Source organism: Neltuma alba, unplaced genomic scaffold, assembly GCF_004799145.2.
Source record: "Neltuma alba isolate B1F8T4 unplaced genomic scaffold, ASM479914v2 tig00012930_pilon, whole genome shotgun sequence".
NCBI classification, from domain to species: Eukaryota; Viridiplantae; Streptophyta; class Magnoliopsida; order Fabales; family Fabaceae; genus Neltuma; species Neltuma alba.
The window spans coordinates 1-19,205 of NW_021637296.1; the positions used below are offsets into that span (position 1 = coordinate 1).

Genomic DNA, 19,205 nt, shown 5'->3' on the forward strand with positions numbered 1-19,205 from the left:
TCTCTCTAAATAGTTATCTAGATCTTATATTAGGGATCATTAGAGGTAATATTAAATATCATTACTCTAATAAGTATTTCACTAGGAATGTTAAAAATAAAGATATTTTTTTTGAATAAATTTTGTAGAATGGAAAGAGAAGGATTGTGATGGCAAAAAAAAAAAAAAAACAACAACGGAGAGAAGGGTTGGAAATAATTTTAAAATTAAAAGACTAAATTATCTCTCACTTTTGAGTTAGAAAAAGAATTAGGTATTTTACTTTTTGTTTTTGATGCCACGTTGTACAGCAACCTTGTCTTTGAACGGAGAAATGTAAAATAATTGAGGGAGAAAAAAGAGTGATCCATTAGCTTATAGACGCCACCCCAGGTCAAAATTTCTGAACTTGGTTTCGCAGATTTAATAATCTGCGAAAAAGTTCATCTGCGAAACCAAGTTCAGTGTCACCATCAGTGTCACTGTTGAATCCGCAAAAAAGTTCATTTGCGAAACCAAGTTCAGTGTCACCATCAGTGTCACCGTTAGTAGTTCAGTGTCATTGTTGAGTCCGCGAAAAAGTTCATTTGCGGAACCAAGTTCAGTGTCACCATCAGTGTCACCGTCAGTAGTTCAGTGTCACTGTTGAGTCCGCGAAAAAGTTCATTTGCGAATAGTTCAGTGTCACTGTTGAGTCCGCGAAAAAGTTCATTTGCGAAACCAAGTTCAGTGTCACCATCAGTGTCACTGTCGGTGACACTGATGGTGACACTGAACTACTGACGGTGACACTGATGGTGACACTGAACTTGGTTTCGCAAATGAACTTTTTCGTGGACTCAACAGTGACACTGATGGTGACACTGAACTTAGTTTCGCAGATGAACTTTTTCGCAGACTTTTGAATCTGCGAAACCAAGTTCAGAAATTTTGACCTGGGGTGGCGTCTATAAGCTAATGGATCACTCTTTTTTCTCCCTCAATTATTTCACACTCTTCTCAATGTGGGACCTCTTGGCTTTATTGAAATCAAGCAGCCTCCTCATCTGCATGCAGCAAACCAAAACCCACGCCCTTTTTCTTTCTATATAAACTGCCACCGATCACTCCTATCTTCTCACTTCATCAATACACAAAACAAACAAAGGAAAAAAAAAACTGTACGTCAGAGTCCCGGAGAAAGGCAGATAGGTAGTTAAGTTGCAGGAGTATTGGCGATGAAGAAGAAGATGGGCGCGATCAGTCTGATGGTGATGGTGGCGCTGATCCTTGCCGCGGCGGAGCTGCCCCACATGGCTGAGGCGGTGACTAGCAGTCCGGCAGCTCGGAGTCCCTGCATCGGAGCAATAACGTCTTCCTCTCCGCCGTCGAGCCAGTGCTGCCAGAAGCTGAAGGAGCAGAAGCGATGTCTGTGTGGGTACCTCAAGAACCCTAGTCTGAGGCAGTATGTTAACTCTTCTGGGGCCAAGAAGGTTGCTTCTACCTCAAGAAGGTTTGTTTGCTTTCTCTCTCTCAGTTATGTGCTTCTTCACCATCAACACTGTTTTTCTCAAAGCACAGTTTGCTTTTTTTGCAGTTCAGAGCCCTGGCATGGTACCTTTGTATTCTTAATCACAGCGATAGGCATGGTGGTTCAAATGCACTTTCACCGCTCATCCCCCGTCAACGAGCACTCCGCAGAGATGTGGATCTTCATAGGATGCTTGTTCCTTTTTGCCTTTTCATCTGCCTACTACAAGTCTCACTCCTCCAACTCAAATGATAATTCCCCATATCTCGAACTCTCATCCCATATAGCTGTAATCTCAGGAGGCATGGCTTGTGCTGTCCTAATATCTGTGTTGGTTTCTAAACCTGTTATACCGCTCATCATCATTATATACCTCATGTGCCTCCTCATATATTTTGCCCCAAACGTAGTCACTAAAATATGCAAGAAGATAGGTTCATATGTGTATGACATTTGGAAAGGAATTAAGCATAACCATGACCGAGGAGACAACATACAAGTTTAGACCGACAGGTTTAGAGGCATCTCAGACTGGTAAGTTATAATGTTATTGTACTGTTTGTCTCCCCACTATTAGATCATCATCTAGAATTAGGTTTCTTCCATATATACGAAAAGAGAATTGTAGCTGTACGCGAGTCTATTTATATGGAAAAGGCTTTCCTGATTGTACTTGGGGATGCTTGTATTTAGAACACCTGAGATCTTACTCCTCTTTACTTGCTTTCTATTGGATATATAATTTAGGGATGATTTCATATATGAACTGAGTCATTTACTTAGCTAACAAAATATATGAGGAGGTATGTAATTGTGTTTCAAATGAATTGAAGTAAATTCCAGATTGGTGATTAATATGGATCATACTTCAGTATATTTGATATACTGGTTATTATTTTTGTTTGTTGTTCTTTCTTTGGGGGCTTTTTTTGTGAGCTGTGAGATCGGTTGTATCTTAGGATTTTACCAGAGTTTTTCTTTTCTTTTCTTTTCTTTTTCTGGCTTCTTGGTGTTTGTCTCCAATTTTCTTTATATTAATAAAAGTTGACTTCTTTTTTACCCAAAAAATAATTCTAATATACAATTAGTTGGCGATGCTGAAGTTTGCGAATATCTAAGTGAGGTGAAGGCATTTTTTTAATTAATATTCAATTAAAGAAACAGCAAACTTGTATCCAATTAGTATCCCCCACCCACACGCAATTGACTAATTTTACGAGTTAAAGATAAAGCATTGGCTGTGTTGGGGGCAAAAAAAAAAACTAGATGAGGCCGCGTCTTAGAAGTCCTAATCAAGCAATAACGACAACCAATCCTTTGTTCTCTTCCAGCGAGAAGTGGCCGAAAAGGTCTAGTAAAACTTTGAGCTTGTTTAGTTTCTTCTTTTAAAAATAATTTTTTATTTTCAAAAAAAAAAACAGTAATATATTTTAAAAAACTGAAAAACTAAAACAACTTTTACATGTTTTTTTGTTTTTGTAAAATTTGAAAAATTTTCTTTTCTTCTCCTCTACTACCTACTACTTATCACTACCGATGATAACTACCACTTGTCAAGGTATAATTTCTTATATTTTTTTAAATGTGATTTTTAAAAATTTATTTTCCAAACAAAGTTTTTTGTTTTTTTTTTCCAAAAGTTGTTCTTAAAAAACAATTTTATAAAATTGTTTTAAGAATAAGAAAACAAAGAACAAAAACGAACAGCTCCTTTGTCTCTCATAGTGTTGGGGCAAAAGGGAAATGTAAGAGAATTAGTTGTGTATGGATTATCCCATTGTCGTATATTCACATGAGAAACGCTAACATTTTGATGAGATAGTTATTAATTTATCGCATTAAACCTGTTAGCTATCGTCAATTAATTTGTTTTCTTTATGAGAAGCCATTATAATTTTGTAACATTAAAGTACGGGTTTTTTTTTGCGCCATAAAGATTAAAGTACAAGTTTAAAGTAACTAAAATTGTAATCAAATCCACTTACACTAAAATTGTACATAACACGTGATATTATGATCAAAACTAAATTTTGTTGATGATTGAATATATAAATGCATGAGCAAACTTTTTATAGTGAGAATCAAAACATTCATCTACTGGTATATAAACTAGACAGAGGACATTACTCATTAATTAAAATCGTGCTTTAATTTAATTTTTCTCAAATGTTAGACGAATTAATATGCCGAAATTTGATCTTGATGATTCAAATTCAGGTATTAAACAAAAGGGCACCAAAAATTAATCTGACTATAATATTTGACATTTTATTTACATGTTATGTGGATCTCGGACTCATCAAGAAGAGACCTTGAGGAAGAAAGAGAAGAGAGAGAAAAAGTGAGAGAACAATTTTTTTTCCTTTTTCTTAATAAAAATAACACTATTTCTATTCTTAATATAAAAATTAGTTTAACTTATAATTTGATTCTAAATATAATATCCCAATCTACTTTATCTCTCGTATATATCGATTTTTTCAAAATAATCATTGTAGTAATTGTACATGTTAAAAATTCTATCAAATAGTAATTATAACTAATATATATGATTAGTAAGGGTATTATAAAAAAAACAACACTTAATTATTATAAATAATTAACTTAGCAAACTATATTAATCTAACTAACTAAGACAAGGGGAAATAATAAATTATGAGGGTATCGGATTCAGATGCGAGTCCCGTCGTCATAAATAGGAAGTTCGCCTTTCAAGAGGGACTAGTATCAGATGCAATAGTACAGATGGTCAGAGGAGATATACAAACGCGGCCTTTCAAGATAAAAGCTGGCTGTGGGTGGATTTGTGCCACCAATTAATAGTTAAAGATGGTCAAGGAAAAATGAGCTGTATCATTGACCACAGATTAGGTGTCTCACAATTAAAAGATTTGAAATTACATGTAAAGAGTGGTTTATATATACACACACATACACACGTATTATGGAGTCAATTGGAGCATTAACAAAGTTTTCAGCCAAAATATTCAAAGCCATTTTTATATTCACACATGCTTTAATCTTTTTTTTATTTAAAAAAAATATCTTTTATCTCGACATAAATTAAAACTCAATTCTAACTTTTAATAAAGACATCTCTTCTACGCGCTCATTCAAACATAAAACTTTATTCTTAAATAGTCATTGATCTTTTCCTTAGTGTTCTGTTTGAATGGAAAGAAAAATTAGGAGGAAAGAAAATGGAAGATGAAATTTAAGAAATAATGTTATCACCCTACCTATTTTGATGAAGGAGTAAAAGAAAATGGGCAAATGTCACACTAGATCTATTATATTTCATGTGATTTATAACAAAACTATACAAAAATAAATATTATCCATCAAGTAAAAATATTTGCAGATGATATATTTTCATATTTGTATATTTTAAAATCAAATAATTTTTTATGTTTAAAAACACATTTTGAGGATCAAATAATAAATTGAAAGAAAACAAACTCAAAGATGTGTGTTTAAAATATAGTTTTTATATTTGTATAAGTTTAAAAATAAATTGAAAGAAATGACTTTTCCCATATTTGTGAAGGTCACTAAATAAAATTGGTTGGAAGGAGAAAACGACATGAATAAAGAAGCTTGGTGAAAGAATATTTTTTGCCAACATCTTTTCATATTTATAAAGAAAAGTTGAGAGAAAATGTGGTGGGTTTCACCCACAGTTCCCCTCTTCTTTTTCCTTACTCTGACTTTTATTCCCTTCTCTCAACAAGAGAAAACTCCATAATCCTCCCATATTTTGATTTTCTTCTTATGCTTCCTTTCCTCTCAACTTTTTCTCCAATCCAAACATGAGGTAATCCATTTGTTTCAATTTTGAAAAAAAATAGTAAGTCATTTTCAGATGTTTTAGAAATTTATAAAAGGTAATTTATTGTGCCGTGATTTTATAAAAAGCAGAAATTATTGTGTTCGATTACGATTATAAAAAACCATTTATTAGTAATTTTAAGATATTAGGTATGATATTCTTGGGGATTTTTGTTCATAAAAAATTTATTATTAATTATTTTTATATTTTATGATATCTTTGTGTATCTCCACATATATTGTTATAAGGTTCTCTTATAATTTGTTCTTCTTTCAAATTTCGATTATTTTTAAAAGCCTAACAAATATGATAAAAATGCATAAGTATCAAATTAAAATTTTTTAAAAAGTATAAGTACCTCCAAATTTTTTTTTTTATAATATGCTTACAGGTCCATTATTCCATTGACCATAGAAGATGGAGTCGCAGGGAGCGTGGCTTGTGTTGCATTAACATCAGCGTTGCTCTCTAAACATGTTTTAGCGCTCACCCTCTTTGTCTATTTCGTGTGCCTGCTCATGTACTTTTCCCCCAATGCAGTAACCGAAATCTGTAAGCAGGTGGATTCATAAGTGTACGATGTGTGCAAGGGAAACTGAGCATTATACGATGACTACACTGCAAACACCGTGGAATTGGACATAAGGAAGGGGGGGGGGGGGGGGAAACCACGAAGCAAGCTTGGGCATAGAAAAAAAATAGTACTCATCCACTCATTAATATAAGACCTAATTATTGAGTTGATTTTGATTTTAAATATAAGATCTATTTTTTATATTTATCATTTTTTCCTAAATTACACTTATGGATACGTTCTCAACCATAATCAAGTATAAGAGGGAGAGGGGATATTAAAAAAGATGATTATGACGTTTTAGAAAAAATATGTCATATTTTTTATAATTAACTAACTTACCTAACTTCCTTAATCTAATCAAATTAGTTAATAGGTCTTATATTAAAGATTAGAAGAGTACTATCTCATATCCTAATCTAAGATCTTGTTTGTAGACTATAAAAAAAATCTTATAATTAGGACTGGATTAAGATATTTTTAGTAAAATCCAGTATTTTAAAATAATTTTTGATACACTTAACACCTTAATATATTTTTTTTAAGTAGAACCCAATGTTTTAAAATAATTTTTGGTGTACTCAGTACTTGAAAATATTTTTTTCAGTGGCAACTAATATCTTAAAGTAATTAATTTTTAGCTTAAAATGTGTTGGGAGGAGCACTTAGTTAATAGATCCTAAGTTTAAGGTGCTTGTTGCTACTGAGAAAAATAATTTAAAATACTATGTGCTACTAAAAAAATATTTTAAGGTGTTAAGTATACCAAAAATTATTTTAGAACATTGGGAGGCTATTAGAAAAATATTTTTAAGTGTTGAGTGTACAAAAATTATTTTAAAATACCGGTTGGTTCTCAAAGGTGGTGAGTGTGCCCATGTTACAGGTTCGGAGTATTTTCAAACTAAGCTTGTTGGTTATAATGCTAATTATATTGTTTATATATATAGATAAGGAAATTTAAAAAAAAAACACTTAAATAACTCAAATTCTTATTTAGATTATTAAATTTGTCAAATTTTTAATTAGGTCTCATGACCCAAAAAAGAATTTTAAAATTTTATGAAATGATTCTAATGCTTATTTCGTTAGAAACCTAGATGGATAAAAATTTTATATCATTCCCGCGTTGTGTAAAATCTATAAACAAGGAAACTTGGTGTTTATTATTACATAGTCAGAAAATCAATCACGTAGCTAATGATGAGTTAGTTTTTATATTAAATCTTTCTCTTTTAATCTTGATAGTTTTATCCAGACAGAAAGTTATTAATTTAAAATTAAAACATGTTAACTACAAAATGAAATATATTAATTTTCAAGGTTATATTGTAATAAAGTTTATTTAATGGCTTATTACAACCATGCTATGGAAACAAAAAGTTGCTTACTAAAACTTGAAACATATTTAAATGTGAAATAGAATATGTTAATTTTTAAGTTGCATTGTAGTTTGAGTTTTATTCAAAGATTTATTGCAAGAATATTATAGAGACAAAAATTTGTAAAACTTGGAATTAAAACGTGTAAATTATGAAATGAAATATGTTAATTGTCAAAGTTGCGTTATGATCAAATTTTATTCAAAAACTTACTGCAACTATGTTTTAGAGACATAAAACTATAAGTTTATAGCTAAAGTTTATTAACTACATAAGTGAACTTATTTATCTTCAAGGTTATATTGTAATTAAATTTTATTCAAAGATTTACGCAATTGTGTTTTGGAGAAAAAATTGAAATGTGTTTTTTTTTCACAAAGAACATTTTTATTGCGGTTACAGAAGCTTGGTGATGTGGCTTTTTGTGAGCTCTTAGATGAATTGGACGGATAGGATTTAAAGATTCTGAGGGACCCTGCGAAAATGGCCGCTGAGCGGATCCGGATCCGTTATTTTGGGCTTCTCCATCACTTGACCCAATTTTCCAAAACTATCCTCATTCCTCTTTTGTATGTTGCACCATTTTCTCTGTTTTTTTTTTTGTCTTTTTTTTTTTTAAGGGAAAATGACAGATAAAGAAGCTCCAAAATGTGAAATGCCAATTTGGGAAGCTAAGGAAATGTAATTACCCATAGGGAAGTCCTTCCCAAATTGGGATTTTGGAAATTCAGTGAAATGACAAAAATGCCCTTTGTTCTTTTTTTTTTAAAAAAAAAAAAACCCAGCCCCTCACCGGTGGCCGGCGACCGGCGACCACCGCCGGCGACTGGCCTCCGGCGGCCGCCGACCGCCTCCGGCCACCGGCGCCGGCCTCCGGTGTGGTGGCTGCTGGTGAAGGATTTTTGTGACAAGATTTTTTTTTTTTGGGAATAGGATAATATTGGTTCAAAGTGGCGGGGGTGAGATTTGATCCCACAACCCCTTGGCCACTTGGACCAACAAAAGGATGGCCATTGGGCCATCAAAGATTTCTTAACCTTATAATGCAAACAAAAATATAAGTTAACTCTTTTACTATAACTCCAGCTCGTGACAACAATTTATCTGAGGATGATAAGTCTTAATTGAGAAATAACAAGTCTAAATTTGATATTAACAAAGCAACTTTTCCTTATACATAACATAGCAGCATGTGCATTAATTAAAAATGATCATAATTTATTTAAAAATGACACGTCTTTACTATAAAATGACAAGTCTAAAATTGATATTAACAAGGCAACTTTTCCTTATACATAACAAGAAATAGCATCTACGTTAATTAAAAATGACCATGATTTATTTGAAAAAACACGTCTTTACTGGAAAATGACAAGTCTAAATTTGATATTAACAAAGCAACTTTTCCTTATACATAACAAGAAATACCGAATAAATTGTTGTTATTTTTCAACAAAGACGTGTCATTTTTAAATAAATTAGGAAAAGTTGCTTTGTTAATATCAAATTTAGACTTGTTATTTCTCAATTAAGACTTGTCATCCTCAGATAAATTGTTGTCACAAGCTGGAATCACAGTAAAAGAGTTAACTTATATTTTTGTTTGCATTATAAGGTTAAGAAATCTTTGATGGCCCAATGGCAATCCTTTTGTTGGTCCAAGTGGCCAAGGGGTTGTGGGATCAAATCCCACCCCCGCCACTTTGAACCAATATTATCCTATTCCCAAAAAAAAAAAATCTTGTTACAAAAATCCTTCACCGGCAGCCACCACACCGGTGGCCGGCGCCGGTGGCCGGAGGCGGTCGGCGGCCGCCGGAGGCCAGTCGCCGGCGGTGGTCGCCGGTCGCCGGCCACCGGTGAGGGGCTGGGTTTTTTTTTTTAAAAAAAAAAAGAACAAAGGGCATTTTTGTCATTTCACTGAATTTCCAAAATCCCAATTTGGGAAGGACTTCCCTATGGGTAATTACATTTCCTTAGCTTCCCAAATTGGCATTTCACATTTTGGAGCTTCTTTATCTGTCATTTTCCCTTTTTTTAATCTCTTTCGATTTTTGACACCCGATCTGAGTACTAATCTGGCTTAGGGGGACGTTTTCCTAAGTTAGGGATCCTAGCTTCGGCTCAGAAAACATTTCATAATTTAATGACACTTTTAGACAATAACATTTAAACAGTACATTGACGTTTTTTCTTGTCTCTCAGCAAGGTCACATGCTTCTTCCTCCTTAGCGTTGAAACAATACAATACCAAATACGACTATACTACTTGATACTTTTTATTTTTTACTTGTATCTTTTTTTTCAATATTTTATTTTTAATTCTGCTCTTATTAACTATAGTAAAAGTAAAAAAGAGTGAAAATTGGTGAGAAAAAATATATTAGTATTTAATGCTTTTCTTAATAGGAGTAAAAGTAAAAACTTTACTTCTCTGGTTCTATTTATAGGTCACTTCCAACATATTTCACATAAATCAAGAAAACCCTTAAATTTTATTAACTCTCATTTAAAATTTAATAATTTTTTAACTTAATCCCTATTTAATATATATTATAACTTATGTAAACAAGGTCAATACAGTAATAAATAAAGGGCAAATTGTATATCTATATAAAAAATTTCTCCCAGTGCCCTATAAATAGGATTAAAAAATGTTTTTCCTTTCTGTCTTATAAATAGAGCCAGAGGAGTATCTATTTAATACTCTCATTGATATATGTGAAACTCTTACATAGAATAAATAATAAAGATCAAACTGGTGCTTATTGCTAACCAAAAGTAATTTCACGCCCTCATGAGGGCACAGGTTTCTTCCTCCTAACAAGCAAAAGTTCTCAAATTTTTTAAGATAAAAGCTCTTCTCCCTTTCTCCCTTTCTCCCTCTCTCTCTCTCTCTCTCTTTGTGTGTGTATATAATGCAAAGCTCTAAAAAATTGAAAAAAAGATATGCCATTTTTATCTTTAACTTTAGCATGATTTAAAATAAATCATAATTGTACTTTCTTTCTCTACGATAGACTTAGGATCTTCAATTAGTGGGTAGTTTTTTACAATTAATTATTTCACAATAAAATGTGTTAGATTATGAGATGAAGGCAAATCAAAAGAAATCACCGTTTTACTCCAAAAAAAAAAATCACCATTAAGTGTTTTTTTTTTTTTGGTAAGAACCATTAAGTGGTTTTTGGAAGGCGGGGTTCTCCTTCTTTTCCGTTCCAGCGCGGGCCCAAGAGAATGAACAGTATACATTGGACATTTGGCACGTAGGACGCTAGTGGGTTTAGTTTTGAATAATAATTATTTTTTTGTTAAAATATAAGTATCTTTTTATTGGAGATAATCCTATTCAAAATATTATTGGGCACTAAATGCTAGCACTTCTCCCAATAGGAATTCTGACCTTAATTTGTCATGGTGTAAAGAACTAGCATCTTCCACTAGACTCAACCTCTGTTAGTAGTTTTAAATAATTATTACGGTGATGAGAATCATTGTGATTAAGAAAGTGTTTGGATGAAAACCAAACTATAGTTTCAAAAGTAATTTACAGTATACGAAGTAAATATATAGATGAGTTTATCTTGATTTATGAAAAAGTACTTTTAAAAAACATTTCTCCTAATTCCCAAACACCCCCTAAAATTCAATCAAGACCCTAGGATTGGATGTGATCTGAAATGATGTTATGTCCGAGTTTTCTGTTTATTTCTGGGTTTTCCTTACTTGCTTTGTAATAAGGTATTGAAAACCGGACTTTGAATTTACTAAGGCAATGGGATCAAAGATTTGTGAGTTAGACTGAAATTAACCCGTGAATCAAATTGATGAGAAATAAAAAATAAAAATTAATTTAAATTTTCATCATACCATTCAAAATACTAAATATTAATTTAATACTCCTCCGGTCCTTAATATAGGACCTAATTCTTGAATTGGTTTTGGTCCTAAATATAAGACCCATTTCTTATAGTTATCAATTTTCTCTAAATTATCCTTATGAATACTCCCTCAACCATAATCAAATAGAAGAGGAAGAGGGAGTATTAAGAAAGATTATTATAGTGTTTTAGGAAAAATGTATCAATTTTCTTATAATTAACTAACTTACCTAACTTCCTTAATCTAATCAAATGAGTTAAATGGGTCTTATATTAAGGACCGGAGGAGTATTACTTTCTGTCTTTAACATAAAAGGTAGTTTGACTTTTAATTTAGTTCTAAATATAATTCTCCAATCTATTGTATCTTTCATATTTATCTATTTCTTTTAAAATCGTCCTTGTAGTAGTTGCACATGTTAAATGTTTTATCAAATGATAGTTTTAGTTAATACACATGATTAGTAATAATATTTTAGGAAGATAACACATATTTATTACAAATAACTCATTTAACTAATTTTTTAATCTTCTCGAATTAGTCAACTAATTTTTATATTAATAACTAAAAGTAGCGCATTGAATTCCTAACAAAATAGTTATATACTTATATTTTCTTTCCAATTTTCCCACAATTCCTTTAACAAATTGAAATCATAGTATCGTGCTATTAAAGTCACTGAATATTCATTATAGTAAGATATAAAAATAAATTTATGGTAGCAAAATATTGCTATCTACAATTTTTTAGTCACCAAACTAATAATTCTTTACCACTAAAACAACTTTTCTAAAAAAATCACAACTGAGTTAACTCAAAATCAGTCGAGCTGACCCACCGCCGGGTTTTTCTACCAACCGGACCGGGCCAATTAATTTTTTGTCCAACCCGACTGGTCCGATGGAGTCCGATTCTAACAAATGCCATACTCTGCAATCAGGGGAAAAAAGTGACAAGGGGTAAAATAAAGCAAGAATACGGCAATGACTTCTTTCAAAGTCATTAATATGTCCTTTCATGCTTTATGAAGCCTGAAATAATCTTCTCTTTTCAGAATAGTGACTTATAACTAAATCCTCTCTCTCTCTCTCTCGTCGCGCTTTCCGCTCCACTTTAATTAACATCAATCTCAACATTCGGTGAAATTGTCTTCCACTCTCAATTTCTTAATCTGATTACAAAATAGGGGCCCCCCATTATTTCCTTGGCTAAGAATTAATGAATTAATTACGAACGGCCTCTTGTACTCAACCCAGCCGCAACTAAAACGATCCGACCTGGCACCCGATACTCATACCAACCGACCACAAAAATAGGATGAACATTAGAATTTTTGGACATCCCCGTCAAAGCCACTCGCCAGCCATGCCCTTCCTCTTTCTCTGTCCCTCTCTTCCCTTCCCACTGGATTTATAACTGGAGGGAGGTTCATCATTCTCTTCACTATCAGTCTCAACATCTCTCTCTCTCTCTCTCACACCCGCAGCCCATGGCTGATCCAGTGAGGTTAGTACACTTTCTCTCTCTCAATTTCATACTCTGCTTTCTCATCCTTCATGTATACTCCTCGGGTATTATTTACAGGGTAGAAATAAGATTTTTTTTTATCGTATTTATAGAGTACGGAAAGAAATTTTTTATATAGATGTATAATTTTACTCTTTATTTATTATTATATTGACTTCGTTTATATGAGATATAATGTATATTAAATAAAAATAAAATTAAAAAATTGTTAAATTTTAAATAAAAATTAATGAAGCATATAAAACGTATCTAAAGTAACTTATAAATAAAAATAAAAAAAACAAAAAAAACAACGGACAGATCAAAACGATGACGTATGAACTGAAAATACATATATTAAACTGAAATGAAGATCGCAATATGGCATTTAAGGGAAAATTTTCTCATTGCCTGGAAAACCTAATCCTTCTAATCCCAAAGAGACAAAATCTCATTTCGGACCCCATAAAATGATATGAAACCAATTTCTATGCTCCACACAGTACAATGATGGGTACCATGGGTACTATGATGCAGAGACCATCTCAATGTCGCTGGCCTATGCTTGTTTACTGTTTAGCAGTAATGAAAAAGAAATATTTGGCCTTTGCAGTCACATTCTACAAGAGGAGACAACATGCAAATCTAATTTTCTTATTTTTATTTTTTAAGATAATTATTTTAACAAATATAGTATAAAAATAAAAGTAATTTCTCAATTATTATTTTTCAAAAATATTTTTATTTAAAAATAATTAATTATAAATATTAAATCTGGATTGTTCAGATTAAATTAGGATAGTAAATGACAAGTGCTGGGCGTCAAAACTAGTCCCCACCTGATTTACAGGATGGATCACTCAAATATTTGGTCAATGACTTGGAAATTGAATGTTGATCCTCACGTAAACTGCTGGAAAATTTCACATGGAATCCTTCCCACATCTTTCTTCCTCAAGCACCGGTTTCTTTTGCCACAAGGAAACTGAAACTAATAGTCTGGAGCAAAAATACTACAAAATCAAACTTTCGAGATATATAAGAACTAAAACAACTCCAAATACGAAGTGCTCATTCATAAATACTCCAGGATATTTAAAGATTTTATCACTTACTCCACTAATCCTATTAATAAAACTTTCAGTATATTTTACATAAACCAAGAAAAACCTTAAAATGCATTGACTCTTGATTAAAATATAATAATTTTTCTAATTTTATTCATATTTAATATATACACATTTCAAAAGAGATAACTACTTATATTATAATAAACAAAGGACAAAATAGTATATTCATGTTAAAAATTTAATAAAATGACTTATAAATAGAACTAAAATTTTTTTTTCCTGCTTTCTAAATAGGACATCAGGAGTAAGATTTTGTTGTAAGGGATTGTACCAGGTAGTGCTTCTCTTAAAACAACAGGTGTCCTGCTCGAGCTTCTTTTAAAATAACACGTTCCTGCTCGAATTCCGACTTTCCAAAATGGTTTATAACATAAGAGTAATTTTATAAAGCAATTAATTTACAATAATAATTTTTTTAATTTTAATTTCGTTTTCTGTTCGTTATTTTATTGCAAAATGGCTTTAATCATTTTTTATTGAGAAACCCGGTTCACACGATAACCGTAAAATAAAACTATCAACAAAAATTGGCTCTGTTTTCTGAAAACAGAGCCAAACAGAGTATTGTCTTTTAATTAGCAAAAGTGTTTATCCCTCCCCATCCAATTACACCAATCCCGATGGGAGCCGCAGGCGAAGGCGGAGGATGATCCTTCAGAACACCGCAGCCATATTCAGAGGTTGCCGCCACCGTAGACGGAGGAAAGTTGGTTTTGGCCTTTGGGTTGCGAAGGGAACAGGCAGCACCGTCGTAGGCCAGCCCCGCCGCCACCGTAGCTACGGACGTGCCTAACCAAACGCGTGTTTTCTTCCATGGGTCGCGAATCTTGACGGAATATCAACCCCACGGCTGCTTTCTCATCCCTCTGTAGTGAACTCACGCGACACGGAAGAGGAAGGTGCAGACGAAGAAGCCATGAAATGAAACGAAGATTTTTCAGTGTATCTCTCTCACACTCACGAGAAAAGCCGTCCTTTTGTACGCCCAAGAAATTTACCGGGTCAAAACAATGATGTATGAGGTTATGAACAATGATGTATGGGGTAATGAACTGAAACTACATATCTGAATGATAATTAGCATTTTATTTAGCTAGTTCGCTTAAATATATTAAAAAAATTAATTGAGAATTTTACTTATAATAAATAAATATTGTATTTTTTAAAATACTTTTACTAATATGTATTATTTAGAAATACCATTTGATGAAACATTTAACATGTGTAAATAATAAAGAAGTAAAATCAAATCATAAACTTATAAGAGTTTACTGTTATTAATAAGTTGGTACTAATTGTATACAATTAAATAATTAAAATATAAAAAATAATAATGTTATTTAAAAATATCTTAAATCTAAATAATTAAAATTAAATTAATCAATTTTCATAATTTATCATATTTAACAAAGAAATTTTTATAAAATTTATATATAAAGTCACTAGACATATCTAAATTAAAAAATTTAGTGTAGTTTTAGAGGAAGTTGACATGATTTTACAAGCTAAAAATATAAAAACAATAAATTCGGTGAGTGACCTTATAAATTTGACTAAATTTATAGCTAACAAAAGTTTAAGAGCAACTTGACACAATTTTGTAAGCTGAAAATGCAAAAACATTAAGCTTGAAGAGTCAACTCGATAATTTGACAATAATTTATATAACTACTATAAATATTACTTTGAAAAAAAATAGATAAATATGATAAACAAATATTTAGAACCAAATTGAATGTCAAAAATTAGAATATAATGCAATTTAGCACAATCATTCAACAATGTGGCTATCCATAAACGTTAAGGTGTGTTTAGCTTAATAGAAGGGATGGAAAGTGAGGGATTTTAATGGAAGGAAATAAGATAAAAGGGAGAGAAGAGATTTTAATATTATCTTATTTGGATTAATACCAAAGGATGAAAAGGAAGGAATTTTAATGTTATCTTATTTGGTTCAAGAACGGAGGGGAGGAAAAATATTTTTGTATAGACAACTTTGCTCTCATATTATTTAAATTGCTTTTTACAAACTTTATAGAGCAATTATTAAAATATAATTATAAATAACGTTTAATACAAAAGATCAACTTTTTATAATTAGCAAAATTAAGTATGTTTAATTTGAATATTTTTTTTTTCAGCTTTCATTTTTCTCTGTGTTGTCGATACGAGTAGCTAAATAATATTTTTAAAAAAGATATAGATAACTTATTTGTGTCTTTTTGTAAATTAAAATATAGCTATGTATCCTATTTTTTAAAATATATACTATCATCTAATTATAAACTCATACATAGACATGGTCACATGTACTATCAAACTTAAAATAATAAATATAAGAAATTTGATCTAAATGTTTTTCTATACTAAAATATATGAATACTAAAATGGACATTACTTAGATCAATTAAGTTTTTTATGATTATTATGTCAAGTACTCCGATCAATATGATTGAAAAAATTAACACAATAATTACTGGACACCTGACCTAAGCTTTTTTCCTACTAGAATATCGTCCAAAACCACCCGCCCCCCGGGGGGGTGGGGGGACGCCAGCCTTCCTCTTCTTAGAAACTTCCGACCACCTACCCACACCATTGCATTCCATTCACAGCATAACTCCGGCAATCAAAACCATGAAACAAGGCATCACAAATCTAAACCATGGAGCAACAATAATTATGGACACCATGAGAAATACAAATCGCAAAAGCCAAAAAAATATTTTATCTCTAATTGATTAAAAAATATAAATTTTTTTAATTATACTAGTTATATCATTTATAAAGGAGAAAGTGGTGCCAGAAAAATATAATTTCTTGGAATGAATTTTGAAAATAGTCAGTATAATTTATAGATACTTTTTAATCTATATATTTATATAACTCGTTACAAATTAAAAAGTATTTTTATGTTTTTAAACATTAGAAATACAGCATTTTTATAAAAATGTGTTATTATTCTCACTAGAAACTTATTATTTTATAATGAGAACTTGTTATTCTTAAATGAAGTATTGTCATTTTTAATTAATTCATATATTATATATTAGGAAAAAAAACATCTTATTAGTCCTGACTCCAAACTTGTAATTTCATAATTAGGACTTGTTGTTTTTAATTGATTCACATATTATATACTAGGGGTGAGCAAAACGAACCGTAACTGAAAACCGAACCAAATTCAATTTCGGTTTTTCAGTTCGGTTATTTCGGTTTTCGGTTATATATTCAGTTTTTATTTTTTAAACAATTCAGTTTTGGTGTTTGGTTCGGTTAGTAAAAAAAAATTCGGTTATAACTGAATAACCGAAATAAATATATCATATATTTATATTTAATAAATATTATTATAATAAATATATATGTGGGTATATGTGAACTTTTTAAATATATTTATATTCAATAAATATGGTTATTATAATAAATTACATTGAATCATGAAATATTTATTAATTAATAGTTGTAATTGTGTTTTATTATTATTTTTAATTTAAAATTATTTTTCATTTTATATATTTCGGTTAATTAGTTAACCGAACCGAAATTTTTTATTAATTCGGTTTCAGTTAGTTCGATTAATTAGTTTCGGTTCGGTTTTTAAAATTTACTCTATTTAGTTATTTAGTTAGTTTGGTTATCACCGATAACCGAACCGAAAAATCGAATACTCACCCCTATTATGTACCAGAAAAAAATGTATTGTAAACCCAAATTTGAGGCTTATTATTTCATATTAGGACTTGTTATTTTTAGATGAATTGTTATCATTTTTAATTGATTAACATGTTATGTATCAAATAAAAATATATTGTTAGTCTCAATTTTAAACTTATTATCTCACAATCAAAGCTTATTGCTCTTAGATAAATTATTGTCATGAGTTTTTTTTTTTCTGGACCAGAGACTGATGGGAAAACTACCTAACGCAGGTGGTACCCAACAGCCCGAATGTCCTACTTATATCTACCTACACACACTCACCCATATTGTCATGAGTTAAAACCAAAATAAATGAGTTAACTTATATATATATATATATATATTATATTATATTATAATGTTAACAAAATTTGTTGGTTCAGTTGACCACTTTAATTTTAGCAACCACTTGATTAAGGATCAAATCCCACCAACCCTACTTTCCTCCCTTTTTAACAAGAAAATCCTTTTGCAAGCTAGCTTACCGGGGCCAGAACTCTGGTGGCATCCAACCAGGGGTTGAAACTCCTTTGTTACGGGAAAAAAATAAAGAGACATTTTTGTTATTTTTCTTAAAATTTTAAAATTTTAATTTCAATTTACTTTTTTTTTAATTATTTTAAAGTGTTAGATACCTAAACTAGTATACTGTAATTTCAAGGTTTTTTATATGAGATTTTCCTACTAAAAATATTTTTTTCTTGTCATCTTCACTTAAACATATTTAATATTAAAGTACTGTATATGGAGTTATTTTGTTTTACATCCTCCAGATCCTCACAAAACGAAGTCGTGTCTGTTACGTCATGATGCTTACGTAGACTGGATCGGTCACCACACACGCCGTCGCCCACGCTTCTACCACACGACGTCCTTTTACAGGCCACACGCTATATTACAACGTCTCATCTTTAATTTTCTCTCCCTCCGTTTTTTTTAAAATAACGTAAAGTAAAAAATTAGTTAAAAAAAATAAATGAGTAAAAATTGAAAAATTTTTTAAAATAATTTTATTTAGGGTAGGAAGAGGATAAAAAAGAAAATAAAATATTATTATAATAAAGAGAATTATGAAAAAGAGACAATGTGTGATGGAGAGAGGATTGTTTAGGAAATAAGATAATAAATATATTGTGTATTAAAATAAGTAATTAATAGGGACAAAAAAAGAAATTTGCTACAAAAATTTAAAATAACTTACAAATATTACTTATGTTTAGATAGCAGAAGAAAATGATAGTTGTTACTTATAAAAAGAGACGAATGGAGTACTAATTTGTTTGTACTTAGCAAAGTAATTAAATTAGTTATTTATAACTAATACATTAATTTTTTAAAATTATATTTTAATCATGTGTATTAAAATAAATCATTAATTTGAAACTCTCTTAATATATATAATTAATATGATTACTTAAAAAAACATTATAAATTCAAAAAATAAAATAAATTGTGATATTATATTTAGAATTAAAATGAACTTTTATTGTCTACCTTGTATTTATAATTAGAGGTAGGGTAACAAATTAACTCGGGTCTTTAATATAACATTTGATATACAAATTGCATTGCATAGTAAATTTTTTTTAATCAATAAAGATAATGACTATTTTATGAAAATCACCAAGACAAAGTTGTTATAAATTACAAATTTTAATAATTTTCTTAATATTTATAAATTAGTCACATAACTGACATATTTAGGTCTTGA

The 19,205-nt window shown here is 30.7% G+C and overlaps 1 protein-coding gene across 1 annotated transcript; it reads left to right on the plus strand.

Moving 5' to 3' along the window:
* Window positions 1-1,144: 1,144 nt before the first annotated feature.
* LOC114732722 (non-specific lipid-transfer protein 2-like) lies at window positions 1,145-10,098 on the plus strand. The gene is made up of 2 exons (XM_028920059.1): window positions 1,145-1,451; window positions 10,084-10,098. The coding sequence occupies exons 1-2, from the start codon at window positions 1,197-1,199 to the stop codon at window positions 10,096-10,098; spliced, it is 270 nt and encodes an 89-aa protein (XP_028775892.1). The 5' UTR covers window positions 1,145-1,196.
* Window positions 10,099-19,205: the final 9,107 nt, after the last annotated feature.